This window comes from Drosophila biarmipes, chromosome 3L (genome assembly GCF_025231255.1).
Source record: "Drosophila biarmipes strain raj3 chromosome 3L, RU_DBia_V1.1, whole genome shotgun sequence".
NCBI classification, from domain to species: Eukaryota; Metazoa; Arthropoda; class Insecta; order Diptera; family Drosophilidae; genus Drosophila; species Drosophila biarmipes.
In genome coordinates, this window is record NC_066613.1 from 14,645,954 (window position 1) to 14,673,569 (window position 27,616).

Below are 27,616 nucleotides of genomic sequence, written 5' to 3' on the forward strand. Positions count from 1 at the left end.
AGTGTCGTGCGGAAGTTTAGGATATGCCTTAAATACACTGCCACCACCACACGACTGCATGTCGCAAAGGCTCGCTTTAACGTGGCCCTTGGCACTGTCTTTAAAAAGCCAGTCGTTTGTACGTCATGTGCAGAAAATGGCTTACACGGGAAAAAAGGAAAAGACGGTGAAAACGGCGGCCTCGCATGTGTCAGGATTTAATTTAGATAAAAGCTTTTCCACACTTTCACTCCAGACCTTTGACGTGCACCGGATAATGCCTCAAATCAATTCCGTAAACATTTTCCCGGCCACAACCCCGACAGCGAGACGACAATTTATTTTCATACGGCTGACGTTTGGCCTGTCGTCGGGATTGATTCTAGCTTATCAGTGGGAGAAAGTGGCAGGGAAATGTTACCCCATTTCTCATTATCTGGACACCAGCATAAAATCTCACGGTTAATAAGAGCTTATTTTCCATATTTTTCAACCAAACACAGTAAAAGTAACGTGAAGCAAAAAATGAAATAAACTCAAAAGTATTTAATTAATGGAAGTATAGGTAACATAATATTTGTAGAAGTCTTTTAATCTTATAAAATATATTGCGTGTGTTTTTATATCATAACTTGCTGCCTTTTTCTTTTGAGAAATCATTAACTTGGAATACATTTAGATACCATATTATATACATGATAATACTTTTTTAACTCTGAAAAAATCGCAAACAGAGCTCTATCGCAATCCAATATTTACCTTAATCCCCCTTCAATCGAACTCTTTGAAATTTCCCGCGAATCCCGCTTCGAATAAAAGACACTTTCCAGTTAATTATTCATTGACATTTATTGATTGAATTTGATAATGTTTTTTCTGCAGCATTTGTTGAATTTACATTGAATATGTGTTGGGGGTTTTCTTCGTGTTCATTCTTACTTTCCCTGTCGCTTTCGTATCGATTTGTTTTGATTTGATATTAGCTGTTGCACAGACACACAACTATGTACTTAGGGTTAGTTAAGAGTTCGCGGTGTTTGCATTACATATCTGTTTAGATACTACGGAGGGGAGCTTAGGAACCTGAATTCTGGCCCGTTGGTATTTGCAAAACACACAAACAGTTTATATGCATTCACATTTAAAAAACTATATCATTTGTTTATTCTTCTGGTAGTTTTCCTCAAAATATTCATATCAAGTTTCGGCGGTAGAGTGTTTTACATGTAGTTCTGTCTTGGCATACAAAAAATACAATAGTTCTAAATACTTAGTATCTGCTCGGGGGGGTGTGCTGTTCTCATTAAAAGTCTGCCCTGTATGGGGAAATAAGTACTCGTAACTTTTATCATCGAAAATAGTTGCCGTTTTGTATCTCGCCTGCTGGTCACTTGTAAATGTGGCAATTAAAAGTATTTGTATTCGCATTTGCCTTCTGTATATGTAGGAGGGCTCTTTGTAGGATCGTTTGTGTTCAGTAACTAGCACAACAATTGCACATTTAAATATGTATATATATATAGTTATAGTATAGGCTTATGCGTGTTTTGGCCTTGATTCTCAATGGTATCAGTTGCTTGTTGGTTTTGTTGCGGCTGGGAAATGCGTTTGGTCTCTTTGTTTGGCCAATTTTCGCATTCCTTAACAGTTTCGCTTTCGAATGAGATTCCACTTTGGTTTATATTTTCCCTTCTCTGCTGGCTTCACATAAGTTTGTATTTTGTATTTTTTAGCCAGTGCTAGTAACATGAATAATTTAATTTGATTTTGTTTATTCTGTTTGCCCGCTTGTGTGCTGGAATTTGTCTATTCGATATAGGAAATTATCATAGGTACACATATCAACACAGTGGTTATGGTTGGTTAGTACAGCAAACTCTTGCCTATATTTATGTTTATCCATTTAGCCATTTAACTATTTATCTCTTTACTGGTTTTGCTGCACAAAAATTCTGGAAGATAGCAGTTTGAGGAGTGAGGAGTTCGAAAAGTAACGAGTGCCCTTCTGGAAGATACTGGGTGAAGGAGGAGCTTTAGTTGAGTAGAACACAGCGTAGGAGCTTCTGAAATTATGATCGTACAGCGTTGACTCTACTTCGATGTTTGTCTCTTGGGGATCCTAACTCCCCGATCACTGTCGATGTCTTGGCGATGGCAGAAGAAAAACCGACTCATAGTAGAAATGAAATCATAGATTAGACTCTGAAAGGCTGTGCGAATATTCCGAACCAAAGGATATACTTACAAACTAAATACTGATTACCGATTAGTCATTTATCCATTTATCTATATATTCATATTTGTTTGCATAATACTCCATTCATTTTGTAATTAACAATCTTGAAATTTCTTGCAGATCGCTTGAGTTAAGTGTAAATATTAAAAATAGTTGTAATTTGACTTGGATTTTCATCTTTGTTGTGCATCTTTCGGTATGTCTTCGCTATCTTTGGGTTTCTTCTCTAAAATTGTCCTCAGCCACGCCCACTGCCTCCTTTGCGACAGGTATAAAAAGTTCTTGCTACAGTGTACAGTTAAGAGTTACAGCTTCAACGATTCATTCATTATTCATAATATACACCGCTAGCCGCGTGTATGGGCTAAAGTTTAAGTTTAAGTTCCTTCATTATAGAGACCATTGTATATAGTACAAAATTTACAATAGAAGCGAGACCTTCTGGGTGGCATAACCAAATGGGGGACGGGTTGGGTGGCGGAGAAAGTTGTGGGGGGTGGTCATGGGTTAAATGGGGGGGAAAAGCCCTAAGTGTGTATAAGCAAAAGAGCTGAAGGCTGCCTCTCGGGGGACAAGCGCGTGTCTAATAAATTTATACAAAATCCGTGCTCAGAAAATAGTTTACAAATATACTTTAGACTTAGTTACACTGTCCTTTGGGCGTGATATAAAATGTACAAATCATGTACACATATCTCATAACTATCAGTATTGTAAATAGCTTTATCCTGTATGTCTGGTGGTGATTATGTTTCGTGTGTTAGTATATCTTGGGGGGTTTCAAAGAAGCTCAGAGTTACGCAGATTTTGATTGTTTCTTGACGTTTGATACAAAAGATGCTGACTTGTTTTTGTATATTTAGGTATACATGTTGCTGATATATTCGTAAAGTTTAAATTGACCCAAAAAATGTTTTGTGTATATGTGATATTTGCGAGTATTCAGGGATGCTCCTGTTTTTATATCTCAATCGTGTTTCTGGTAAAAGTCTTCAAAACGCATCTGGGTGCTGGAGTAGGTAGCTCGAGTTTAGTGTGTTCGCTTGTTCTAGTGGCTTTGTTGGCTAATTACTTGTCTTTGATTGCCCAATTGTGACAATTTCAGCAATGCTAGGCTTCTAATAAGTCCCTAAATTGTGTGTTTAAATTTATCCGTAGTTTAGTCCAAGCAACTTTTAGTGTAGAGCTGGGAGCCTGGGCTCCCACATTTGTGTTACTCGTCACTTTTGCACCATTTGAATTTCGATTCTTCGCTAACATTTACAAACTGAAGAGAAGGGGGAGTCTTTTTTTCAAACAACTAGATTAAGTACAATACATACAATGCTGGATTGGTTACAATTTAGCTTTGGTTAAGTTATCATCGTCGTCGCCATCGATGCAATTACATTGCTCGATCCGCCCTTTCGCCGGGGCTCAAAACGTTTTGCAAACGATTCGTTCGGTAGTCCTGTTTTCGGTTAAATCCTTCTTAAAATCAATTGATAAATCGCGCTTTCTGCTTGCGCACAAAGTCCTGCGCCTGTTTGTCGTTGATTCGCACCTCGAGGATTTGCAAAATGGGATTGCCTTGTTTGGGGGATGGGGAGAACGTTTTACATAGCTTCGATGGAGATTAGGTTGTCGGGAAGGGTGCTACTCACATTTGTCCTTCTGCTCCATGAGGGGCAGTTCGATTTGCTTCAGCCCGTGGAAGTTGTCCACACTCGTGCTGTAGTCAGCCACTCCGGGAATGTTTCCCAGAGCCAAATAGGCCTCGCCGCCGAAGTCATTGGCCGTCAGAACGTCATGGTCCATCACCGTGAAGCAGATCATGGCACCCTCTGTTAGACACTGCTCCAGGGTCACCGAGAACTCGAAGCATTCGTCGAAAACGGGGTTAAGAGTGCGCTGAAAATAAAAGAAATTACTAATTATAACTTTCGATACAAAAGTAGGCCGTTTGATCTTGAAATTTTGAGAATAAATCGTTCTTAATCGTATTTTACATTACGAATACTGAATAAACTTATTGCCTACCTTGTGCACATTGGTCTGCTGCTCCATGCAGTGCAGGAATATCCTACGGGGTAGCAGTTCGATGACCACGAAGGGATCGCTGAAGCCATTCGGATCCAGGGGCACCACATCGCGGGCATGGAGCACCTCCACGCACAGCGAGTCGTGGTTGAAGTAGGCCCTCACGGCCAGCGATCCATAGGGAGACGGCATGACGGCCATCAGCTGCTCCCTGAGACGCTGCATGTAGAACATGTCGATGAGCCGATCCGTGTCCGTTTTGTGGAACTGGAGCCTCTGCTCGATGCGCCAGAAGTCCTCGGTGTGCAGGCACTCCAGGAGCAGTCCCTGACCCTCGGCGTGAAAGAAGTCGATGAGCAGCTGCAGAGCCTCATAGAGACGCTTGTGGAAATGGGTCGGCTTGTCCGTCTCATCGCCGGTTTCCATTTGCCGCGACATCTCTCCCAGGACAGTCTTCCAAATGAACCTTAGCGATCGGTTGAAGTTCTTGGTAAGCAGGGCGCTGTTCAGGGCAGCCAGGTGGCAATCCAGGTACTCCAGCAGAGGGACAATAGCTTGATTTGCGGGCAGGGAGTCGGGTGACCAGGCCAGATGGAACATGGCCTTCTGCAGGGACATCTGCATGAGAGGAGCCAGCTTCGAAAGGATTCTCTCACACCGGTTCTCCATGTGGGTGAGACTGGACTCCAGGAGGTTGTCGGCCGACTCCTCCAGTGGCTGTTCATCGGATCGGAACTCCGCCAGAGTGCGACGCACATACTCCACGTTGTTCACGGTGACGCACATGTCATCGGAGCACCGGAATGGACCCTGCTGCTCATAGTAGCCACTGTCCGCCAGAGCGGTGTGGATCAGATCGCAATAGTGCATGGCTGCCGAGCAGACCACGTCGATGAGCTGCGACTCCATCATGATGGCCGTGTCCTCGTCCGGCCAGTTCATCACCTTCCAGAACTCCTTGATGTTCAGCAGCGTGCTGGCCGTGTCCACCGAGGAGCTGCTGTACCGCACAATGCGCTCGCCCTCGCAGATGGCATCCATGCGAATGGCCGCCCTGATCCTCTGCAGCGCCTTCGCCTTGCTCACCATCATCCAGCGCTCCAGCGTGGGTATGAACCACTCGTGGCTGTTGCTCAGCGCCAGCGGCTTCTCCGGCGGCTGCGGCTGGGCGGACAGGTGTCGCTTCAGCTGGCAGAACTCCTGCAGGGCCAGGAAGAGCTCGAACGGCTTGGTGTCCACCGGCTCGGCATCGCCCTCGAGCACGGCGTACTGGGAGAGGTTCATTCGCACGCCGGGCACCTGGCCAGCGGCCATCCGGCTGTACACCTCCTCGCCCACCATCGCATCGTATTGTTTGTAGATGATGCTGAAGTACTGAATCCCATTCGTGCTGTCGGATGAGAAAGAGGAGAGGCGTTTACGTGGCTGGGCTTCGATTTATGGGATTACTTGGTATATCTCGGGGGCTCGAGATGGGATGCACAATAATATTGTCTTAATTGTTTGTGGGCTACTTTTTCTTTGGTTTGTGTTCTTTCTTTGTTCTCATGTACTTTGGATTATTAATTTTTGTTCAAAAGACTGGCTGCCTACTTTATGACTCGTTAGCTCCTTATAAACCTTTAAAGTATTTTAAATGAAAGTGTAACAATTCTAGTTTTTAGGTTTAAAAGGCTGGAATTTTATGATGGTTCAATTTTATATATATCCATATTTTGTATGTAGACCCTTAGAATGTTAAAAAAGTAAGTATGAAACATATAAAAAAGGAGGAAAAAAGTCTAAGCAATCTTAAAAACCTGCGTATACAAAATACCCCCTTAAGGTGCCCATTTACCTTGGGCACATATTTAATGAACCCTCCGAATTTAAAGCCAGAAAATGGCGCAATTAGCCTCGAAGTAAATTTTGCTAATGCTGCCCGTCTCGGCACCAGGCACTCGACACTCAACACTTTGGCTGACAGCCCCTGGACATTTGTTAAATGCCTCGTCAGGATGTCCGGGCTGCTCGGCCAGCCGAAAGCAGGAGGCAACGTGAGAGCATTTTTATGACAGCGCAATTAATTTGGGGCTTATGTGTGTAAGCCACTTGATGTCGTCATTAAGGTCCTTTTATGGCCGCGCTAACTGGCAAATATGTGACTGATTAGACCGGCGAGAGGGCCAGAAAGGCGGCCCTATGCACCTATTAATGAGCCGTTGTTGAAGCCCTCCGGTTGCGTTTAATGCCGTAACGTGATCCGTGCTCGGATCGATTTATCATTTCATTTGGGTGAGATTTCCATATTCTGACACGAACTAGTGCTAGCTGATGCATGTGTCAGTCTAGAAATATGTAGACTGCTAAGGGGAATTTAATCAAGAACATTAATATCCCACTGCTCTGTGGTTTTTAAATATCTGTATGAACTACGATTTGACTATAATTTATCCAAATATAAGTTCAGTAAAAAGTTTGTTTTCTGAAAAAATATTTCTTCAAGAAGAGTTTCTACTCGAAAGCAACTATTATTTTAAGGAAAATTTGTTCCATCAAGAACAATTTCTTCTTGAAAACGACTATTTAAAAATCAAATTTATTTGCCATTCTCAAACAACCGTACTTTTATGTTAGAGTAAAATACTTATACCATATTTTTGAAAACCAATTTCGTGAATAATAATTTTGCCAGGCGAATACCAATTAAAAACTCAAAATTAATCGGAAATAAGAATGCGGTTTCTTTCGACGGTTGAGCAGATTTACTTTAAAAACCTCACATACATTCCGCATACAATTTATTTACTTTCCTATATTTATTGCAACCGTTGGGTGAAAAAACATTTCCCCTCGGGCAAAGTAGTTGCTGTTCTCAACGCTGCCTGCAATCTGTCATGACAACATTTTGTGGCCCTCATTAATGCCCGTTAGCTTTATGACTTTGACTGGGCCATTTGACAAATGCTTAAACTGATTAGAGACCGGCAACTGTAAAGTGCTCCGCCCCCGGCGACGATGGCGGATTAGTTGGAATCGAAATGACGCCATTTGCGTGGGGGTCACAATTCAATTGGGTCAACACGGAGTGCACCGTTCACATGGCAACCCCGGATGGGGGATCTGGAGACCAGGACCTTGCTTGTTTTGTTAAACTGCTCGGGACATTTTATTTGTTCGCCGCGAGTGTGGACCTTGGACCCGTTTAATGGGCGACACGTGTGCCACATACTCAATCCCATGACAGGGATTTTCCCAAGGTAACTAACCAAAGCCGAACCGGCGACTAAAGGTGATGCGAATATCTACTCACTTGTCGAAAAGGGCATGGTAGTACGTCTGGCCCAGCTGAATGTCGGCCGTTAATGTGGTAACGAAATTCGATAATGGATTGGGCAGTCCCTGCGACTCCCGCAGCACGGTCTGGCCCCACATGACGGATCCCTTGCGCAGGGCGTTGACCACCTCGCCACGCACGCCCTTGTTGAAGGGACACACGGCGCGGAAGGCCCTCATCGAGCCCAGGAGTCCCAGGCAGCGCAGCAGGAACTCCAGGCGAATCAGCGAGGGGGGATTCAGGGCGGGGAAGATGTCCCGGTGCCGACGGATTTGGTTGAGGGAGCGCTCCACGAAGCCATTCATGGCATCCGCCAGCCACTGCTCCAAGTCTCGACTGAGAGCCTCTTGGTTGGGCTGATTCCACTGCTTCTCCACATCGCTGAGGAGGCGGTGGAGGAATTTGGGGTCCAGCGGAGTGGACCTGTTTAGTTTAGCCGCAGCCACATATCTGAAATGGAATACAGGAAGTTAGACATGATAATTTATTGATCCTTAATAAAAAACCTTTTTAAATATATAAAGAGGCATTACAAATAAAAGTATTAATTTCTGAAAAATATATTACGATAACCCACCTGGCCATGGCGCAGTGCAGGTCCGAGAGGTCCCCCTGCACGGCCAGCTGATGAAGGATGGTGAGAGCTGGACCCGGGAGATCCCCGCACCAGGTCCACGAGGGTTCGTGCGTGGTCACCTCGTGCTGCATGAACACCCGTTGGAGCTGCTCCACCTTGTGGATCTGCTGCTCGTGGTTCTCCTCGCTCACGGTGCTCCGATCCTCGCGTGTCGAGAGCCACATCTTGAGCCGGATTCGACCCTGAACGGTGCTCCGGTGGCTGCGTGCCTCCAGCTTGAACCAAGCATCCAGTCCGGTGGATGGGATTTCGGAAAGCGGAATGTTCACGGAGCCCAGGAAATCGTCCTGGGAGCCCTGGCGAGCCGATTGGCACACCTGCTTGAAGAAGCGCCCCAGTCCGCGGACTCCACGGACCTCATTCAGTCGCGAGACGGCGTCCATGACGCAGCTTTCGTCGTCGTGGTCCCAAATGTCCAGGTGGAAGGTGTCCGTATTGATGTCATCAATGTCGCTATGGGAAACAGGACATTATAAAATGTTACCTCTGCCTTCGAAAAAGGGTTGATTGGATTTATGTTAATTTATTTGTAATTTACACATTTGTGTTTAAAGATTTTCACATGCTACAATGAATTTATGTTGTACTCGTTAGACAGAAAACGAGCTCTGCTAATTCATTTAATTTATTACATTATTTATGGACCCTTTTAAATTGAAACCATTTTCCCTCTGCATTGTGTTGATTTTTCGGGAAGAACACGAAACTTCGTTAGAAAAATCTCCCTCAACTGGTGTTCAATAATAATAATTTGATATTTCTGTGAACTAAATGTATATTTTATATTTAATTCAAATATAATACTCAGGAACTGTGCGTACCTATACCAAGGTTATTTACCAATAATTATAGCTGGAATGTGATTCTACGAATCAAAAGCAACAAGTAGTAAATCATTGAACAATAATACGCATTCCGTTTTCAACTTGAAATAGGTAACAACTTAATTATTTGTAAAAATAACAGGGTATTTCAAACTCGAGTTCCTACGTTTCGTTCAAATCCCTTTCCATTTTTATTGCAATTGCAACATAAATTTCATTGCATTTCTTATGGAACATGGTATCTTGTGCTCCAATTTTATGGACAATGTAAATGAATTTCTTTTTTTTATTGCCTACAACTCGTAAATTACGTTTGATATTGAAGCGAATCGTTGAGCATGTGACAGGGCTCTAAGCCCACAGATGGCAAAGATTTATTGGAATTTTTCCTGTGGCCAGGTTATTTTTAAACTTGTCAAACATTCCCACTTGCCTCTTTGCTTATTTTCAGTTGTAAGTCTTTCGATCAAATCACAAGAGCAGTGACATAATAATGGTCTAATATCTGTCACTAAATGAAATATGGTATTGATTTACTCACAATTTGAACTTCTCGTTCCACTTGGGGGTCAGCGTGTGGGGCTTGATGCTGGTCGCCTTGATGAGCTTGGCCGGCACGGGTCCGCCCAGTGAGTCGCGCTGCTCCCGCCGTCCCGCCTCCCGCCGCTTGAAGCTCAGCCGGAAGCTGTGCTTCCGGTGCGGCGGCGAGTCCGTGGCGCTGTTATCAAAGCCGCCGCTCATGTCCGCCGAGAGGGCGCGCGGCGTCGGCGGCAGCGGCAGCGGCGACACGGGCGGACCGCCGTTCTCGTCCGGCTGGATGCCCAGCATGCAGTACGGATCCGAGAAACCTGCAGGGCCAATAAATAATTGAGTGTGGGTTGAGTAATGTGTGGGTTATGTAGAAGGGTGTACGAGAATGCAGAGAAAAATATTTAAAAACATAAAAAAGTATTTTTAAAGTATCAATATTAAAAAGAATGGGTTAGGAAAATAAAATAGTAATCTAAACTTTATTTTTCCTTTAAAAATATTAAATTTCAATGGCATTTTTGAATAGAAAAACTATTTTCAATATGTGTATATATTTTAAAATATTTAAAGAAACATTTCCTACACGGCCGTCTTCAACATATATAAATTATAATATTAGTTATATTTCTTCAAATTAGTTAACAAATTACAAAATACATTTTTGGCAAGTATCGCATTCACCAATTCAGATTTAAAATACCTAAAACTTCCGCATTTTCCTATTAAAATAAATGAATTTCCATTTAAGTGATTCTTCAATAACTACAATATAAATCAATTATAAAGCCTTAATGGCATAATGTAACTGATACTGCGTTTCATCTCTGTAAAGGCCAAGACAAAAAGACGGCGAGGGGCTAGCAAGGGGAAGTGGGGAATGCTGGCGCATTAATGAAGAGCTCGCCTGATGACATTAAATGCCAATTAATGGCACTGCCCGCGGGGACGACGTGGCGTCAGCTGCTCCCAGTCACACATTGCGTATGATTAACATTTCATTTGCATAAAGTGCCGCTCAATTATTGAGTGCCTGTGATTTACGCGCTCAGCAACGGGCTCTCGGCCTCGGCAGCCGCAGATGTCCGTTGCCAAGAAAAGATTCCCACCCGAAGATCTCCATAATTGAAACAATTACGCTGCCTTGGGGACAGTATCTGTTATTGGTATTATTTCGGGGCGATTAATTTGATTGGGTTCAAAATTACAGCAAAGACGCGAGGGGCCGTATCCGCTTGCCCCCGCTGATTATGTACTAAAAGCGATTTCTTCCGATTTGGATTTACTTTCAGTGGGTTGTTTCTCTTTCGCCGGTAATCGATTACGCCGCAGAAATGATTCATTTGAAATTCGGACCCGTACACTCGGGCACTCGTTGTAATGGGCAATTTGATTGTTGCCCTTCATGCTTGACCAGTCTGCAAGGAATCACTGGCTGCTAATGAAAATCGAACCGAGCGGCACGGAACTGAGCCTGATTCTCCGCTTTCGCAGCTTATTTGCCAATCGAGACTGGGCCAACAAAGGCCGACCGCTCTCATCGGCCACGTTTCATTGGCAACGAGTTGTTTGCCATCTGCCCAGGGCCTCCCCCTGCCCCTGCCCCTGTCCCCAACCCCTCTACTGCTTTGACCCCATCCAGATGCCCCATTCTGGCCTATTTGGTGTTGCCATTGCCTTTGCCCATCCAGACGGTAGCCGTCATCAGTACATTTAGCAGATGGCAGACGGCACACTAACACTGCACCACTACCCAGGGGCGGGGCTGTGGGGGGTGAGCAGGGGCCCGGGGGTAGAAAAATGCTCAGCAGGAGCAGACGCAGACGAAGGAGCACTCAACGTATTCCTTACACATCCTTGAGCACATTAAAATGCGAAATTGCGTTGCCTTCGATGAGGCTGCCGCTGCCTCTGCACGGAGAAGAACTCGAATTCCTATCATGTAATCTTAAATGTATTTTATTAAGAAGTGCTTTCTTTCAATGAAGATTTTATTAATAATACTATTTAGATACCTTTTTAAGAATGTAATACATTGATAAATAATACATTTTCTTTTGGGATATTTATGGCGTAGTTTTGTTAGTTGTTATGTTAGAGTAAGTTAACCTGAGGTTCATGTGTTTGGAAAGACAAATTCGTATAATCAATGTCCTGACAAAAAAAAATGCAACCTAACATTTTTAAACTAATAACACTATGTACCAAAATTATTTTGATAATTTTCTAACCCTTTGAGATATTTGTATCGTATTTCTCAATCATGTGTTATCTTAGAAACTTAACCTGAAGTTAATTTTCTCAATCAATACCAAAATTATTTTGATAATTTTCTAACCCTTTGGGATATTTGTATCGTATTTCTCAATCATGTGTTTTCTTAGAAACTTAACCTGAAGTTAATTTTCTCAATCTCCTGATAAGCTTACCTAGACTGATATCTCTAGATAAAAGTTTTCAGTCGGATAAGAACACCTCAGTCAGGACATAAAAAATTCTCAAACTTGTCAAATTAATTTAATTAATACTAGCATTTCAAAATCGTAACAAATATTTAAGTCACTAAGGATACATTTTGAAATAATATTATTTGCGTATTGTAGCTATATTTCTCCCAGTGCAGTGCTACTTCTGGTTGTGGAGCTTCTGGCTCTTGAGCATAATGAACAAAATGGGAAGCATTAAATTGCAAATTTATTGAACGCACACCGAGCAGGAGCCAGCTGAAGAGGCATAACCAAAACTGTAACTTTGACTTGGTCCTGCGTGAGGGAGGACAGCAACAAAAACGCTCGGAAAATATATAGGATAATTGGGGGAAATAGTCAACGCACATGGTGCTACACGCTCAGTTTATGGATGGCTCGTTTGGCTTTTTGATTTGCCCAAGTGCACACACGCACCGCCACCGAGCCTCATAATGCAATTACCGCAGTGGCCGCAAAATCAATTTACAAACTAAAAATATTTACACACGATACATGGATAGACAGATTGACACATTGGATGGGAAAGTGGAGAAAGCGGGGAAAGTCGGGAAGGAGGCGGTGGAAAAGTGTCGATTGTGCGGAAAGCTGTGGGAACGAGCGAACTGGCTTACCATTGGCATCCTTTGCCTCGAGGCCATCAGCCTCGATTACCACCACAGAGAGTACGATTATCTTTGGTTTATCTTCGGCGGAGGCGTGCAGCAGGCGATAATGACGATCCGGATTGACACCGAAGGCGCGCTGTGCGTGCAGATACATTTCGTCCTTGTAATGTGCAAACTGTGCTCGGTTTTTCGGTTTGGTGGAGGACACATGTGTCATGCCAAATTGCGTATACGCCACGGGGGGAGAGTAAATATTATTTTAATTTAATTTAATTATATTGTCAGTTATTTGCAAATATTTGGCAAGTCAACAGAATTATAATATCATTTTCGGGATAAATTTGCATTTTCCTTTATTGCCTGCCCACCCATCAAACAAAATCCATTTTCTTTTCTCTCGCCTCTATTGATTTATCTCCCTTGAATTTATTAGCCCGCCGACTCTTGATTGAAATTTGAAATACGTTTGGAAAGACGCTTTCATCGCATTCCCCACTACTGGGCTATTTTTATAATTTGATTGCTTTCGCTGCAGTCGAAATTATGAATAAACTCGGCCTGCCCTTACATTCACTTGAAAGAGACTGCAGATTTATTTTGTAAATCTAATCATATTATTTTTATTTTAATTCTCTTTTCAGAAAGTAAATCCAATTCGTTGATTGGGTCTTGGAATGAATAATGAGCAGGCAGAAGTTGTGAGACACACAAGATTGATTTGGGTACGTTTGCCATATACGCAAATTAAATATTCCCTTTCGTGTGTGCTTTGAAAAGTAACCTTTCTGTTTCCAGGATTTTCCTGCTTATATCCTCATTAAGAAATAAAAATGACTGCCCTATTAACGCTCTTTTAGTTCCACTGCAGATAATTCTTTATAATTGAAAGTAGTCTCAGTTTCACCTGAGGGGCAGCTCGACCTCAAATTGCTTATCCTTTTAATGAACACCACTTGGGCCGATTATAAACCTAAGCAACCTTCAGCACTCAGCATCTGTGCCGTGCAACTTTCCCTGCATTCCAGTTCACTATTACTTTTATTTTATTTTATTTCTTTCGCTTTCATTAATTTCCATTAGGGCAGGCTTAACCCTCTGTTGGCGCTGGCCGAGCAAATCGCATTTACTTGTAATTATTTACCATTAAATGCAAAAACTCGAGCAGTGGGACACCCGCAGAGACGGCCAGGCAATAACTTTACTGACTTGGCTAACTCACTTCGTACTGCGTCCTGCGTCCTTCGTCCCTTTTCTCATTTCTCGATCCGCTTTGCGGGGACCCGCGAGATTTGACCGGTTTCAACTCAATCACAGCAGGAGGACCAACGTTATTTTCCGCTACTAGTTGAAACTTTTGTTATGCTGCCGTAACCTTGCCATCTGCCATCGCAACCCCTCCCACCACTCCACTCCAATCCAACCCTCTTAATGGCCCAACCCCAACCCAAAGCCCAACCCCCGCGGAAACTGCTCAAGTTTCCTTAGTTGTGCACTGGGCGTCTAACAATTTTCTTACTGCTAAATTAAAAACGATAATTGAAAAATGAACTCGTGTTAAGCTGGCCCCGGCCAGCGCAGAAATATTGTGAAAATATTGGAAAATTCCTTTGGAAATGGCAATCAGCAATGAGGAGGAAAAGTAGCACATTTTTAATTGAATTTCTGCTGGCAGCATAAGAGACTTGAGCGCTCGGAAGCGAAATGAAGTTACTCCTGCCTCTTGATTTTTCAGGCAGGCAAAATCTCTAAAATCCCAGGATGTGTTTTCTTGCCTTTGGGGGGCAACCCGAGCATTAATCATTCAAATTGCAAAACGTCTCAAAGCCTAATGCCCTGCTATTAAGCCTTTCAATCATGTGGTGTCCCCGGCCCGAGGCCAAAATGTTTTTGGTATCCCCCTAAATCGCCTTAATTTCTGTAATTTGCAACTATTTGCATAAACCCCACAAGCCCCCCAACCTAAATCATAATTTTATTCCAGGGGATACTACAGGGGGGATGGATATGTATTGATTTACCTGGCCACCTGGAGCCGGGGCGCCCACCGTGTTGGCAATGGTGTGCAGGACCTCCGCGTACAGCTTCTCCTTCTCGTCCTGGCGGTCAATGGACTCCTCGCTCGCCGGCGGATCACGTTCGTTCTCGGGATTAGCCTCGGCACGTGCCTCGGCGGCACGCGTGGCCGACATGCGACGATTTTCACGTTTCCAGCCGAGCGATGTAAAGTTCTCGAAGTACGACCCATCCGTTTCCTGAACCCTGCGAATGCAAAACGAGGGCAACGGGTTACTTTGCATATGTGTATTTTTATGGACTCTCCAACTCGATGTGCGATATCAAAGGATATTCAAATCGAATACCGCTGCCGCTGTCAGTTCGGTGTCTGACTTTAATTGGCACTGTCAATATGCCGTTGCCAACATACAAATGTGACATGGCCCTACCTATTTCAACGTTGATAAGGGTCGTCGCCTGTTGCCGGGCCCTGGGCCCACTCGGCGTATGCTTGATGCCCCAAAACGAGGGCTTACCCTGAGACGCTAATTGTATACAAATATTCGGCAGTCTGGCACAGAGAGAGAGCAAACATTCGGAGGCCTAATTTAATTATATCATCTTTAACCTTTACCCTTTATTAGGAAGACTTCGACTCAAAGAGTACAAAAAACACTTGTATAAAATGCCTTAAAAATAGTATATTGTTTTTTTTTATAATTTTAATCTCCCCAAATATTCTTAAATTCTCTAATATTGTATTTTAAAATTTGTTTTTTGTCAGAAATATTTTAAAAAGGAGCATGATTTTAATTTAGTTACTCAAGGAAAGATAAGTTCTAATTTATAAAATATTTTTAACTTCTCTACTAGATTCTTTAATTTATAATGCTACTTATAATAAATCATAGGTTTTTCCGAATTCAAAAAATAATCATTTATTTTACAGTGAAATTTAATTGTAATTTTTTGTAAAAATATTAAAAATGTGACTCAAAAGGAATTTATTTTTCTTATATATTTCTTCGATTGTTTTTTTCCAGTGCATACCGTATCGAAACTTTCTGTGTCTGGCTAACGCTAGTCACGATAGTTGATGCTCTGCCTAATCATTTGATTTGCATGCCCCTTACTTTTATCCGAGAGCCGGCTTTATTCTAGCAGCTGTGGCAAAAAAGTTGGCCAAAAGTTTGTCCACTCAGCAGGGGAAACGAAACTGCTAAGCGGCTTAACTTTGTCGCCGGCGTTGATGATTTTTTACGTTAACGTTTATGGCAAAAAATAAACTGAAGAGGCGAGGCCCCGAAAGTAGGCAACACTTTCGGTTGGCACTTTCCCCCAAAAAGACGGCCCCAAAATGTAGGCAACACTTTTTGCGGGCTCCTCCTGCAGGATCCTGGTGTTAAAACACATATATCTAGATAAATAAATATATATTTTATATACAGGTGAGTTCTTGGGGGCGGAAGGCGTGTGAAAATGGTCAACATAATTGCCGTAAATGATAGGGTGGACGTGGACTGGGTGATCCAGGTACCCTAACTGCATTGTCTGAAAATGTCCCCCTCAACAGTTGTTTGTGAAAAATTTCATTTTAAACTTTTTGCCCAGCTGTTTGTGTTGCTTTTATTTTTCTTCCTGCTGCCTCGCCTTGTGATTTCATCGCTTCCAGAGACACTCAATTTTGGTTTCAATTTTTAAGATTTTTCACAGTTTTCTTCTGCCATTTTTTTGTTGTTCTGTGGCTCAGGGAAAAGTTCTTGCTGAACTTTTTCATATTTCTTTGGTATTTATTTTGTCGCAAATATTTATTTTGTACTTAACTTTAAGGTAAACAATTTTCTGTCGCAAAAGTTGTTTTTTCCAAGGCTTTCTTCAAGATTTTACAGCACATAATTAATATGTCTTTTTATTTGTACGCATACAAAATGATTCTAAGTAATTTATAACCAAAAGCATTAAGTATCGGCATAAAATATAAATTATTCTGCCTTTTTGCACTGCCTTCGTAGTTTATGTTCGCATTGCTGAAATTTAATGGCTGTGGTGCCAAACCAATTTTGTGGCAATTAGTGGTTAATGCATAAAATATGAATTTTCGCTCATCAATTGCATTTTAATAAGCTTAATTTTTGGTTTGACTTCCAAATGGTAGAGGAAATATAGTTTTAAATGAATTGCAATTAGAAGTAGATAAATCAAGCAGGTGTACATTTTGTGAAAACATATTTTGTAGTGGTTGTTGATAAATTTACAAAGTGGGAAAATTAATTTCACCCTTGAACAATTTTTTGATGCACTCCACGAGAACAATTATGCCGGAAAGCCTTCCATGTTAATGGATGTAAAAACTTCCCAGCAAGACAGCCCTCTTGCGAAGGCATTTCACACTTTCGGCTCATCAAAACCTCATATTTCTTTAAGCAATCTCCGAAAGTAAAACTCATTTTCGGGCTTAATTAAATGTACCCTGAGATCCGCACATTTCCAGGTTAAGCAGATGCCGCATTATGCAAAGTGCCGGGCTGGCTTTTGAGCCACAAAAAACGAGAATGTTGCAGCGGCTGGAGGATGTTGCACCTGGCAGCCAGATTCTCGGCCACATTAAGAGCAATCTGGGCACCGAAGGACCAAAGGGCGCCCTTAAGCCCAAGCCAGGCCCAAAAACAAGACACCCTATGTGCAGGTTATTTCCAAAAAAATAAAACTTTTCGACACTCAAAGGTTTTTGCCCGCATCCCAAGTTGCCATGGTCTCTTATAAAACTGGGTGGGTGCTAAAGTTTCCTTCGAAATTTCGGCAACGAACTAACTGAAAGAACTTTTGTAATTACGTAATTATGAAGGTCGAGCGGCAAAGTTTCGCCTGGAAATTGGGAAAACAAATCGGAAACACAACTGAAATTGAAGTACACTAATTAATTGGCGCCCATATAATTTATTTTAGATTTTCACCGCTTTCGTGGCTTTAAGTCGACGGTTAAATAATTCCCTAAGAAGCTCATTATGCCAGGCTGCCTAATTTATGCATTTCACATTCGAATACCTCTGTCGGCGCACACGCGTGTGTAAATATCTGTCGGCCAAGTCTGGGCAAAATATTAGCATTTCCATTTGTGTGGCTTAATTACCGCCAGCAAACATGAACTTGGGCCTAACCCCCCGCCAGACAGCCTTTTAATTTGCCAAATCCATAAGCACATCATCAACTATGCATTAGGGGATGCAGGGTCTTGGATTGGGATGCTGATTCATATCCAGACTTACCCGGAATTGGAGCGAGGGTCCACCTCGGGCCAGCTCAGCCGGCGCTTGCAGAAGGCCAGCGGCGGACGGGGCGGCGGATCCGGCTGGTGCAGCGGCGAGTTGCGCTGCCGGAAGGACCCGGTGCGGGGCGGGGCCAGGCACTCAAGCGCCCGCGACTGCCGACGCGACTGGGGCGTGCCACCACCCCCTCCGGAGGCGGATGTCGAAGGACTGCCCGGTCCCCCAGAGCCACCTGGTATTTTGGGGTAGCCTGTTAAAGGAAGCAAGGTTGTAGTAGGGGTAAAAGCATGAGCATATTTGCAGAAATTAATTTGGAGCCGGCGAACAACAAGTTTTGGTTGCGGCGTAAACAAATATTTAGCTGTGTATATTCCATTAACAACTAATTTATATAGCTTTTAACTTAATCTGCTTATCGATGGTCAGGCGTTTTATTGTCTATATTTACCAATAAGTTAATTTACACTAGCTAGAATGCTTTTATTTAATCGATAGGCTTATGAATTAAAATGAAACTATATTTAAACAGTTGCAGATTCAGGATTTTAGCTGTCTAATTAGGGCATGCAAATGCTATATTTATTTTATTGTATTACATGTTATTGCCTTAATATTTACCATATAAAATATATAGAAAAATGCGAAAAAGATAAAAGACTTTCTTTCTTTTATAATACCTTTTCACCCAAACTCTGAAGTTTTCGTACAAAAGAATATTGAATAGTTCAGAGTCAAACAGGAAGTCGGTTTCTGGGAACTATTCCCATAATTTATGAAACATGCAAATATCTGTGGAGTACAGGTGGATGATGGCCCTCACGAGTGTGAGGTGGGTGGTTCCATGTGGTTCCGTGTGGTGCAGTGGTCCGTGCTCAAGGCGACGGCAACGGCTACGGCAATGGCAACCGCAGCCCGCAACCTTGACATGCATCTGTGTGGGTCCTGCGGATCCTGCATCTGGTCCTGCCGCCACTCCTGGCTACCAAGGACCTCGACTACGACCAGCAGGCACAGGGGCTCCTGAGCTCATAGTGCCTGTGGTGCGGGGCCTGGGATGGAAATAGCTAACCATTACTGTGGCTTCGGAAAGAAAGCTTTTTTGGCCAAGTAGCACAGAAGCCAGGACTGAATGCAGTCGAAAAACTAAAAGCTAAAAAAACGGAAACGAATATGCACAGAAATTTGGGTTCTGTTCGGTTTAAAAGTGTGCACAAAGCGTAAAGTCAAAGTTGGACTGCCATGGGGAAAGGCGCTTACACGTTGATGGCTTTTTGGGGAAGGAACTCCCCGTGGGCCAGCAAAAACCACTCGTTCGTGGCTCGTGCAACAAGATAAGCCAATTTCAATTTTGATTCAAATGCTGCCCAAGTCGCTGAATCAAAATCCCAGCCAAATGCCAAGTCAATGTCGTTGAAGATGGCGATGGCGATGGCTAAGGCGGAAAACTGGAAAGTTCTGGATCCGGCGGTTTGTGGCCAGGACACGCTGCTGCGTCTTGACATTTAAATGTGTTTGCATTTGCCAACTACGTTGGAAACAACAACCTCGAACATCGTTTAGCTTGGCAAACAAGTTTTGCATAGCCAAACGGAGCCAAAGCGGAAACGAAGCCGCACAAGAAGTCACATATGCATGTTGATTGCTTTCGCTCCGCCAGAGATGCTACACTGAGAAAATGGGTGCACCAAGAAGAAAGGAAATAAATTAAAATAATAATTTACACGCTGGTTGCGCATTTATACCAATTTTTTGTGAAAGTATTAAAAATTAACATGTTTTTAAAAAACTAATCATCACTTTAACAGAAAGAAAAACAAAAAATATTACATTTTATTTCCTTAATTAAAATATGTCGTCCTCTAAAGAAGATATATCACATAACTCTAACATTGATACCAAATTTTGAATAAAAATAAGATATAATGAAAGAATAAGATTGTATGAAAGAAGTCCTATATTGATTCTATTATATTCCTAACCTGAAGTACACAATCTCATATTTCTATCCTGATTTCTTTGTGTAGCCCCACTATCATCCGCCCCGAACCAACTGGCACCCCATTGCGGTGGTTTTGTCTGCACATTTGTTGATCCATATGCGAGAGACGTGGCCCCGAAAACATTCGGCGATTGGCAAACTTTGGGCGCATTTGGTGGCTGGCAAGACATGTAATGTAATTTTCATATTGAGACCCGATGACGCCGGCGTCTGGCGGATTCAATAAACTTTCCCATGTTTACCATCTCTGCGGCACGCATACGCAAACAAATTGTTTTGGACCAAGTTATGGCGGCTGATGGTAAGTGAAAGTGAAAGTCAAGACGCAGGCGACTTAAAGGTGAGTCGTAAGTTTTTTTACATGTATGCATTTCTTCTCCTGCCCAATACGTCCCGAGGGCTAAAACCACATAGGAAAACTCCATTAGCGACTTAATTAGGGGCGAGGTTGTTTTTGGATTCCAGCCAACCCATTCTCCCTACCTGCAACGACGTGACCTTTGGAAAAGAGTTTACCGAGCGCAGGCCTTTACAGGGAAAACAAAGTTTCTATAAAAAAAGGCAAATGAAATGCTGCTCAAATCATGAACTGGTTTATAAAAAAATGATTTTAAGGAGTAAGAGTGGGCAAAAAATCGGAATAATTCAGTTGAAACTAAATCCAATTACATTTGATTCTTTAATAAATTTCGTATGCTGGCTAAATGTAAACTTGTTAATTCAATGCAGTTGTTTTCTGCAAATGAAGTTCATTATTCGTTTTAATAAAAGTAATTAAATTATTTTATTGATTGATTTAAATAGCTGAAAACTAGAAACAAAGTAATACCTAGAAATGGTTTAAAATGTTTGCAAATTTCAAAGTATGCAAAAAAACTAGAGAAATATATTTTATATATAAAATTCGTAAATCAAACTTTTAATCGTTGTACTTTTAATTAGCCACTAGTTTTAAATTCAGCTTATAATAATAATAATATTTAATATAAAATATTAAAAGTCAAAATGAATGATATTCAATAAAATCTAACAAAAATACCCTGAATACCTAAACGATATTCATAAATTTGTATAAATGTATCTTTAGGATGCACAGATTTAAATGAAATTTTGCTTAGTGTCAAAGGTAGGGAAACAAATACCAGATCTGTAGTAGAACTCACCCAGTAATGGATTGGTGGCATTTGGATTGCCGATTACCACGCCTCCGGAGGGGTAATTACTGCCGCCCCCCGCACTTGCCACCACGCCGGTGGGCGGGGCGGGGGTGCCGTATACGCCCAGTCCGCTGCCAATGCTCGCCTGCTGCTGCAAGGGGGCGTGCCCATGCTGCTGCTGCTGTTGTTGCTGCTGCTGCTGTTGCAACAGCAACTGTTGCTGCTGCTGCTGCGGAAGTGACTGCTGCTGCTGCAATTGCTGCTGCGGAAACGGCACCTGCTGCTGCGAACCGGAAACGAGGCCGCCAGGTGTGGCGCCTCCGATCCCCGACTGCTGCTCACTGGACTCCTGGCGCGAGAGCGAGAAGCGGCGGTTGCCAAGGCCCAAACTCGAGATGCCACTTGTTACATATTGCTGCATGGAGCTGAGGAAACTCATGGCGGCATCTGGCTTTTTCTTATCTGCCTCGTCGGTGTAATTGGCTCAAGTTGTTTCTCTGCGCCCGTCGTCTTTTTGTGAAATTAATCACTTGGAAACTCGCGACCGGGATTTGCCTACCCAATTCGTTATGTTTTTTGGCCCGATTATAAATTGGTCCAGACTCGAGGCGTTTTCTTATCAAGGCTCTGCAAGGATAAAGACAAAACAAAATGTTTGTTTAGGGTGAAACTTTTGCCAGCCGCTGGAGTGTTGTTATCTGCTATTTCTGGCAATAATTGAATTTCGGCCCGGTCTTAAGCCAATGCCAGAAGAGGGGGAATTATGTGTGTATGCAAACATTTTGCTGTTCAGATTAAAAGCAATTACAAGGTACAAAAGCAGGACGAGATACTCTTCGTTTGCCTTTCTAACGTAGAATACTTTGCAGCGCTGGAATTTCACGGGAGCCAAACAAAAAATTAATTAAGACAACTTGTTTGGCACTTCTATAGCCACTGCATTCTAGGACTTTAGGGCTCTGATTCCCCTAGATTCCCCTGCTGTTTTATTTGTCTTGATTCGTTTCGTTTCGTCAGCAGTTTTGTTGACTCACCGCCCCAACTCCTGTTTGCCCAACCAATTCTGTACAAATATCGAGGGGGAAAAGGCGATTGCATTTAGCCACCGGTTCAGTCTGTATCGTATACACAACATCGATTGATTGGCGGGTCGTTTTGCTCACTTGAAGGCCCGACTCTTAATTAAATTTCTTTTGAAGTACGCCCCGATACCACTGTCCTAATTAACGTTTAATCAGCTAAGCCTAATGAGCCATTTTTGGGCTCATGGCTAATCGATCTGCATGAATAATTGGGGGAAAACACACATCCACGGTCACCTGACCGAGTTTTCCTGGCCCATACATTGAGCTCTGCATAGTTCTGGCCCCCGAAAAACACTAATAATAATAATTATGCGACCGAAAATAAACGCTGGACCAAGCAGAAAAGTAGCTAATTAATTACTTTGCCGGGTTCGGCTCTCATTTATGGATGAGCAAATCGGCTGGCGAAAATGAAATTGCAAATTGAACTTCAGTTTCGGTCCTGGTTTCGTTTTGGCCATTCAAACGTGACCGGCTTAGTTGTCCGCCTTTTCGTTCGCTAAAATCACCATGGAAATGTAGCCGGATAAAGGCACTCGGGTCATTTCGATTTCGAGCACAAGAAGCTTAAACTTGGCCGGAGAGTGTAGGGGAATTAAAGGATTTGATATTTGCTAAATAAAGTTTTCGTAAGAAAGATTATGATTTTGTAAGATCTTTTGTATACCGTAGTTTTAATGACTCTTGACTTATTTTAGCATAGAAACTTTAATATGTTTCCTTTAATCGGTTCTATGATAAAAACATTCATATAATAATATTTTATAACTTATTAAAGTTTCCTAACGCCCAGTACATGTACGTAGATTCCTACCTATTTATCATTCGACATTTCGATATCTATCTGTCAGATAGTATCTGATAAGAGCCGCCCAAAAGGAAATACTCAACAAATGTCAACAAGTTAACCATCGCCATACGAATAAAACTGATTAAATTCGCAACTTTACTGTGGCTGGTGGCACGCAGGATAGTGCAGTTAAGTACTCTCGAGAACAATGAATGGCATTATGTGCTGTGCTGAGTGGCTTTAAATGCCATAAAAGCAATGCGGGGCCCGAACCAGTGCCGGGATATGGCCTTAAATGGCCAGCAGTCATAGCAACTGGAACTACAGTTGGCAAACAATTCGCATCCAGCGAAAACAATGGCCAAAACAGCGATGATTGCGACGTGTAAGCCACTGCGTTCGTGGGCGTAATCAGCGCATTCATGCATGGTTTTTCCTCTCTACCCATCTCTTTCTAACGGATATACCTCTCTCTTTCTAACCGGATTTAGCTTTAGCATGTTATCCTGCTTACTGGTGCCATAATTAGCGGACTCCGAAAATAATTTGCAAACCATTTGTGCCATCTCGTCGTTGGTATGTGTGGTTCATTTTATTCGGTTTCGGTTTTGTTTTGGAAAACGCTAAAAATAAATCAACCGACACACAAAAGTTGATTTATATGGTGCACGTAAATTTGCCATTAAGCGACAGACAAATGTATTGCAATTAAATGAAATGGAAGCGGAGCCACAGCAGCAACAGCTGCCCACCACCTTGGGCACCCACATGTGTGGGTCTGTGCGGGAAAGGGGCATAAATACGCAGCCAACTTAGACTTTAATTAAGATTAATTAGTCACTGGCCAAGCAGCGGGCAGCGGAAAGTGCCATATGTGAGTTACTGAGAGGGCTACGTACACAGGAAGTCATGGAACTGTCCATATAAGCTGGCGCTTTCCTTTGAAAATAAATCTTAGAAACCTTACAAATAAATTAATATAAAATATTACAATTCATGCAGAGGAAGTCAAGATAGTTTCGATAAAAGTTCAGCTTTCCTAGAAAAAACAACACAGAAACATTTACCATAAAATAATGTAAAACAATATAATTAATCTAAGGGTTGTTAATTATTTTCTCAATTTTATTTTATTTAACAAGGCTCTGAATAGGCCTAGTACTTCAGTTAAAATACATAAAATAATTAAATACTTTATTAGCTATTCTGTATTATTAATTAAGCATACGTTTTCTTAAATTTAAATATCTACCGATCATCTTAAAAGTTTTTTAATTTTGTAAGACTATTTTAAACCCGATTTTTACATAAATATAGTATTCAGGTAGATGAAACTCCACGAACTTTAATTTTCTTTTTTTCAGTGTACTAATGTATGCCATAAAGGAAGGCCACAAGCCATTTCCTCGTCGCTGTTGCTTCAATCTATTTAGTTTTTATTAATGATTGCGCATACGGCATGTGGGCCAATGAGTAGGGTGTTTTGCGTGGGTGTGTTGGGAAGTGTGTGCCGACAGCAACCCTTGTTCGAAAAAGTTTTCTCTGCTAGCGGGGGAAAAACTAAATTAAATGTGGATTGCACTAATGTGACTTCCCGAATGTTCCGGGGAGCTGTCACAACATCGCGTTCTCCATCAACTCGCAGTAATTATCGTTTTTTGTGCCTCGAAATGAACTGAGACGAGGGTCTAGCTGACTGCTCCACATTCGAGTCAATCTAAGACACATTTTATAAGCTGATTTGGTTACCACGCATAATTTAAAAGCACTTCCTGTGCCCACCCACCTGTGCAAACAATTCTGCGGTAGGAAGTTGTACGAAAAAAGTTGCGATATCCGAATAGAAGGCGCAAAATTGAAAAACCGATCTAAGAATAACCAAGAGGAATTTGAGATACTCTTACAAGGACATTACATTTTTAATCCTTCAAGGAAAAATTATAAATAAATCCCCATAGCAAGGCTTCTTTGAACGGAAATATCTGGGATGTAAATATAAATTAGGGGTGTTTTAAATTTTAATGTTCACCGCGAAAAATATCACAAAGCCGCAGCTAAAAAAAGCTGCGGAAAAAACGGGAAAACCCCATAGGGGAGGAATTCGCGCACACACAAAAAAAAGCAATTGTAAGGCAATTTCAAAGGCAAAATTATTATGTCGCTTTATGTCATTTTTTTAGCGAAAGCCAAGTTTTTCCCAGGCAACTGGCAGATGAATGTGTTGCAAAAAGGGGGGGAGACAGAAATTCAGGATGTTTTGGAGCTGGAAATGGGGGTTTTAGGGTGCACGGTGGTACGTGAAAATGACAAAGCAGCTGCTCAACAACAAACGGCAACGCATGCCCTGGCATAAAATTTATTTTCACTCCTGGCTCGACATGATATGTGGCTTTAAATATCTGAAAAAATGAAGGAACGAAAGAAAAGCCAGAGAACCGACAAAAAGCAGAGAAAGAACTCGTTTACATTACGGCAGATATTCCAGATTCGACATCTCAAACGCCAAAAATGGCCAGGGGTTGGGCCTATAAAAACTGAGCTAAACAAATGTGCGGCATTCAAATGTCTTCTTTTTAGTTGGGCGTTTTGTGTGTGGGCGTGGAAAAACATAAATAACTTTACGCACGGGCTGCCAGGAAAATTCAGAGAGCGAAACGGCCAAACAATGTAGCAATTGTGACCAAATATAATTTAATTGCCACCAGCAACTGTGGCAACCAGTCAGGTTAATAACAACCGATAATGGTAATAATCACGACCATGGCAGCAGTAACAAGTGCCAGTAACTACCACACTGCGCTTCAAAATATTTGTACAATGAGTGATTTTTTATTGCAGATTGCAATTAGAGGGGATTTTTGTATATTTTTCGCGAATACCTTGTTTCTACAAGTATAGTATAGGGACCCAAAACTGATGTTCCAGATTCCATAACTTTCATGAGGGATACCTCTATGAGTTTGTGGTAGAATTCTCTAACTATCCACATTCAAATATTTTTTTAAAGAGAGGGTCATATTTTTAGCTCATTTTCATGTTCCATTTTTCCGTAATTTCACTAACTTTCGGTACAAGGACCCAAAACTGATCTTCTTGATTCCATAACTTGAGTTGTTGGATTCCGATTTTGATGTGGGATACCTCTATGAGTTTGTGGTGGAAATCCCTAACTATCTACATTCAAATATTTTTTTAAAGAGAGGGTCATAATTTTAGCCCATTTTCATGTTCCATTTTTCCGTAATTTCACTAACTTTCGATACAAGGACCCAATGCTGAACTTTAAGATTCCATAACTTGAGTTGTTGGATTCCGATTTTGATGTGGGATGCCTCTATGAGTTTGTGGTGGAAATCTCTAACTATCTACATTCAAACAATTCATTTAAAAGAGGGTCACATTTTTAACCTATTTTGATGTTCGATTTTTCCTTAATTGGACTGACTTTCGGTACAGGGACCCAAAACTGATCTTCTAGATACCATAACTTGAGTTGTTGGATTTCGATTTTAATGTGGGATACCTCTATGAGTTTGTGGTGGAAATCTCTAACTATCTACATTCAAACAATTCATTTAAAAGAGGGTCACATTTTTAACCTATTTTGATGTTCGATTTTTCCTTAATTCGACTTACTTTCAGTACAAGGACCCAAAACTGATCTTCTAGAATCCATAACTTGAGTTGTTGGATTTCGATTTTAATGTGGGATACCTCTATGAGTTTGTGGTGGGAATCTCTAACTATCTACATTCAAACAATTCATTTAAAAGAGGGTCACATTTTTAACCTATTTTGATGTTCGATTTTTCCTTAATTGGACTGACTTTCGGTACAGGGACCCAAAACTGATCTTCTAGATACCATAACTTGAGTTGTTGGATTTCGATTTTAATGTGGGATACCTCTATGAGTTTGTGGTGGGAATCTCTAACTATCTACATTCAAACAATTTATTTAAAAGAGGGTCACATTTTTTACCTATTTTCATGTTCCATTTTTCCGTAATTTTCGATACAAGGACCCAAAACTGATCTACTTGATTCCATAACTTGAGTCGTTGGATTCCGAATTTCATGCGGGATACATCTATGAGTTTATGGCGAACTTCTCTAACGATGTGCATTCAAACAATTCATTTAAAAGAGGGTCACATTTTTACCTATTTTCATGTTCGATTTTTCCTTAATTCGACTTACTTTCAGTACAAGGACCCAAAACTGATCTTCTAGAATCCATAACTTGAGTTGTTGGATTTCGATTTTAATGTGGGATACCTCTATGAGTTTGTGGTGGAAATCTCTAACTATCTACATTCAAACAATTCATTTAAAAGAGGGTCACATTTTTAACCTATTTTGATGTTCGATTTTTCCTTAATTAACTTTCGGTACAGGGACCCAAAACTTATCTTCTAGATTCCATAACTTGAGTTGTTGGATTCCGATTTTGATGTGGGATACCTCTATGAGTTTGTGGTGGAAATCCCTAACTATCTACATTCAAATATTTTTTTAAAGAGAGGGTCATAATTTTAGCCCATTTTCATGTTCCATTTTTCCGTAATTTCACTAACTTTCGATACAAGGACCCAATGCTGAACTTTAAGATTCCATAACTTGAGTTGTTGGACTCCGATTTTGATGTGGGATACCTCCATGAGTTTGTGGAGGAATTTCCTAACGATCCAC

The 27,616-nt window shown here is 41.7% G+C and overlaps 1 protein-coding gene across 1 annotated transcript in view; it reads right to left on the bottom strand.

The window, feature by feature from the left end:
* Nucleotides 1-809: 809 nt before the first annotated feature.
* LOC108028580 (BAI1-associated protein 3) overlaps nt 810-27,616 on the bottom strand; it is a 53,595-nt gene continuing 26,788 nt past the window's right edge. Inside the window, exons 4-13 of the mRNA XM_044094919.2 lie at nt 21,057-21,677; nt 17,895-18,144; nt 14,652-14,892; nt 12,640-12,808; nt 9,553-9,859; nt 8,128-8,640; nt 7,527-8,000; nt 4,235-5,624; nt 3,859-4,105; nt 810-3,784 (exon numbers count right to left, since the gene is read on the bottom strand). Of these exons, the coding sequence (XP_043950854.1) occupies nt 3,693-3,784; nt 3,859-4,105; nt 4,235-5,624; nt 7,527-8,000; nt 8,128-8,640; nt 9,553-9,859; nt 12,640-12,808; nt 14,652-14,892; nt 17,895-18,144; nt 21,057-21,489 (4,116 nt within the window). The 5' untranslated portion in view covers nt 21,490-21,677 and the 3' untranslated portion in view covers nt 810-3,692. The remainder of the gene's footprint in view (nt 3,785-3,858; nt 4,106-4,234; nt 5,625-7,526; nt 8,001-8,127; nt 8,641-9,552; nt 9,860-12,639; nt 12,809-14,651; nt 14,893-17,894; nt 18,145-21,056; nt 21,678-27,616) is intronic.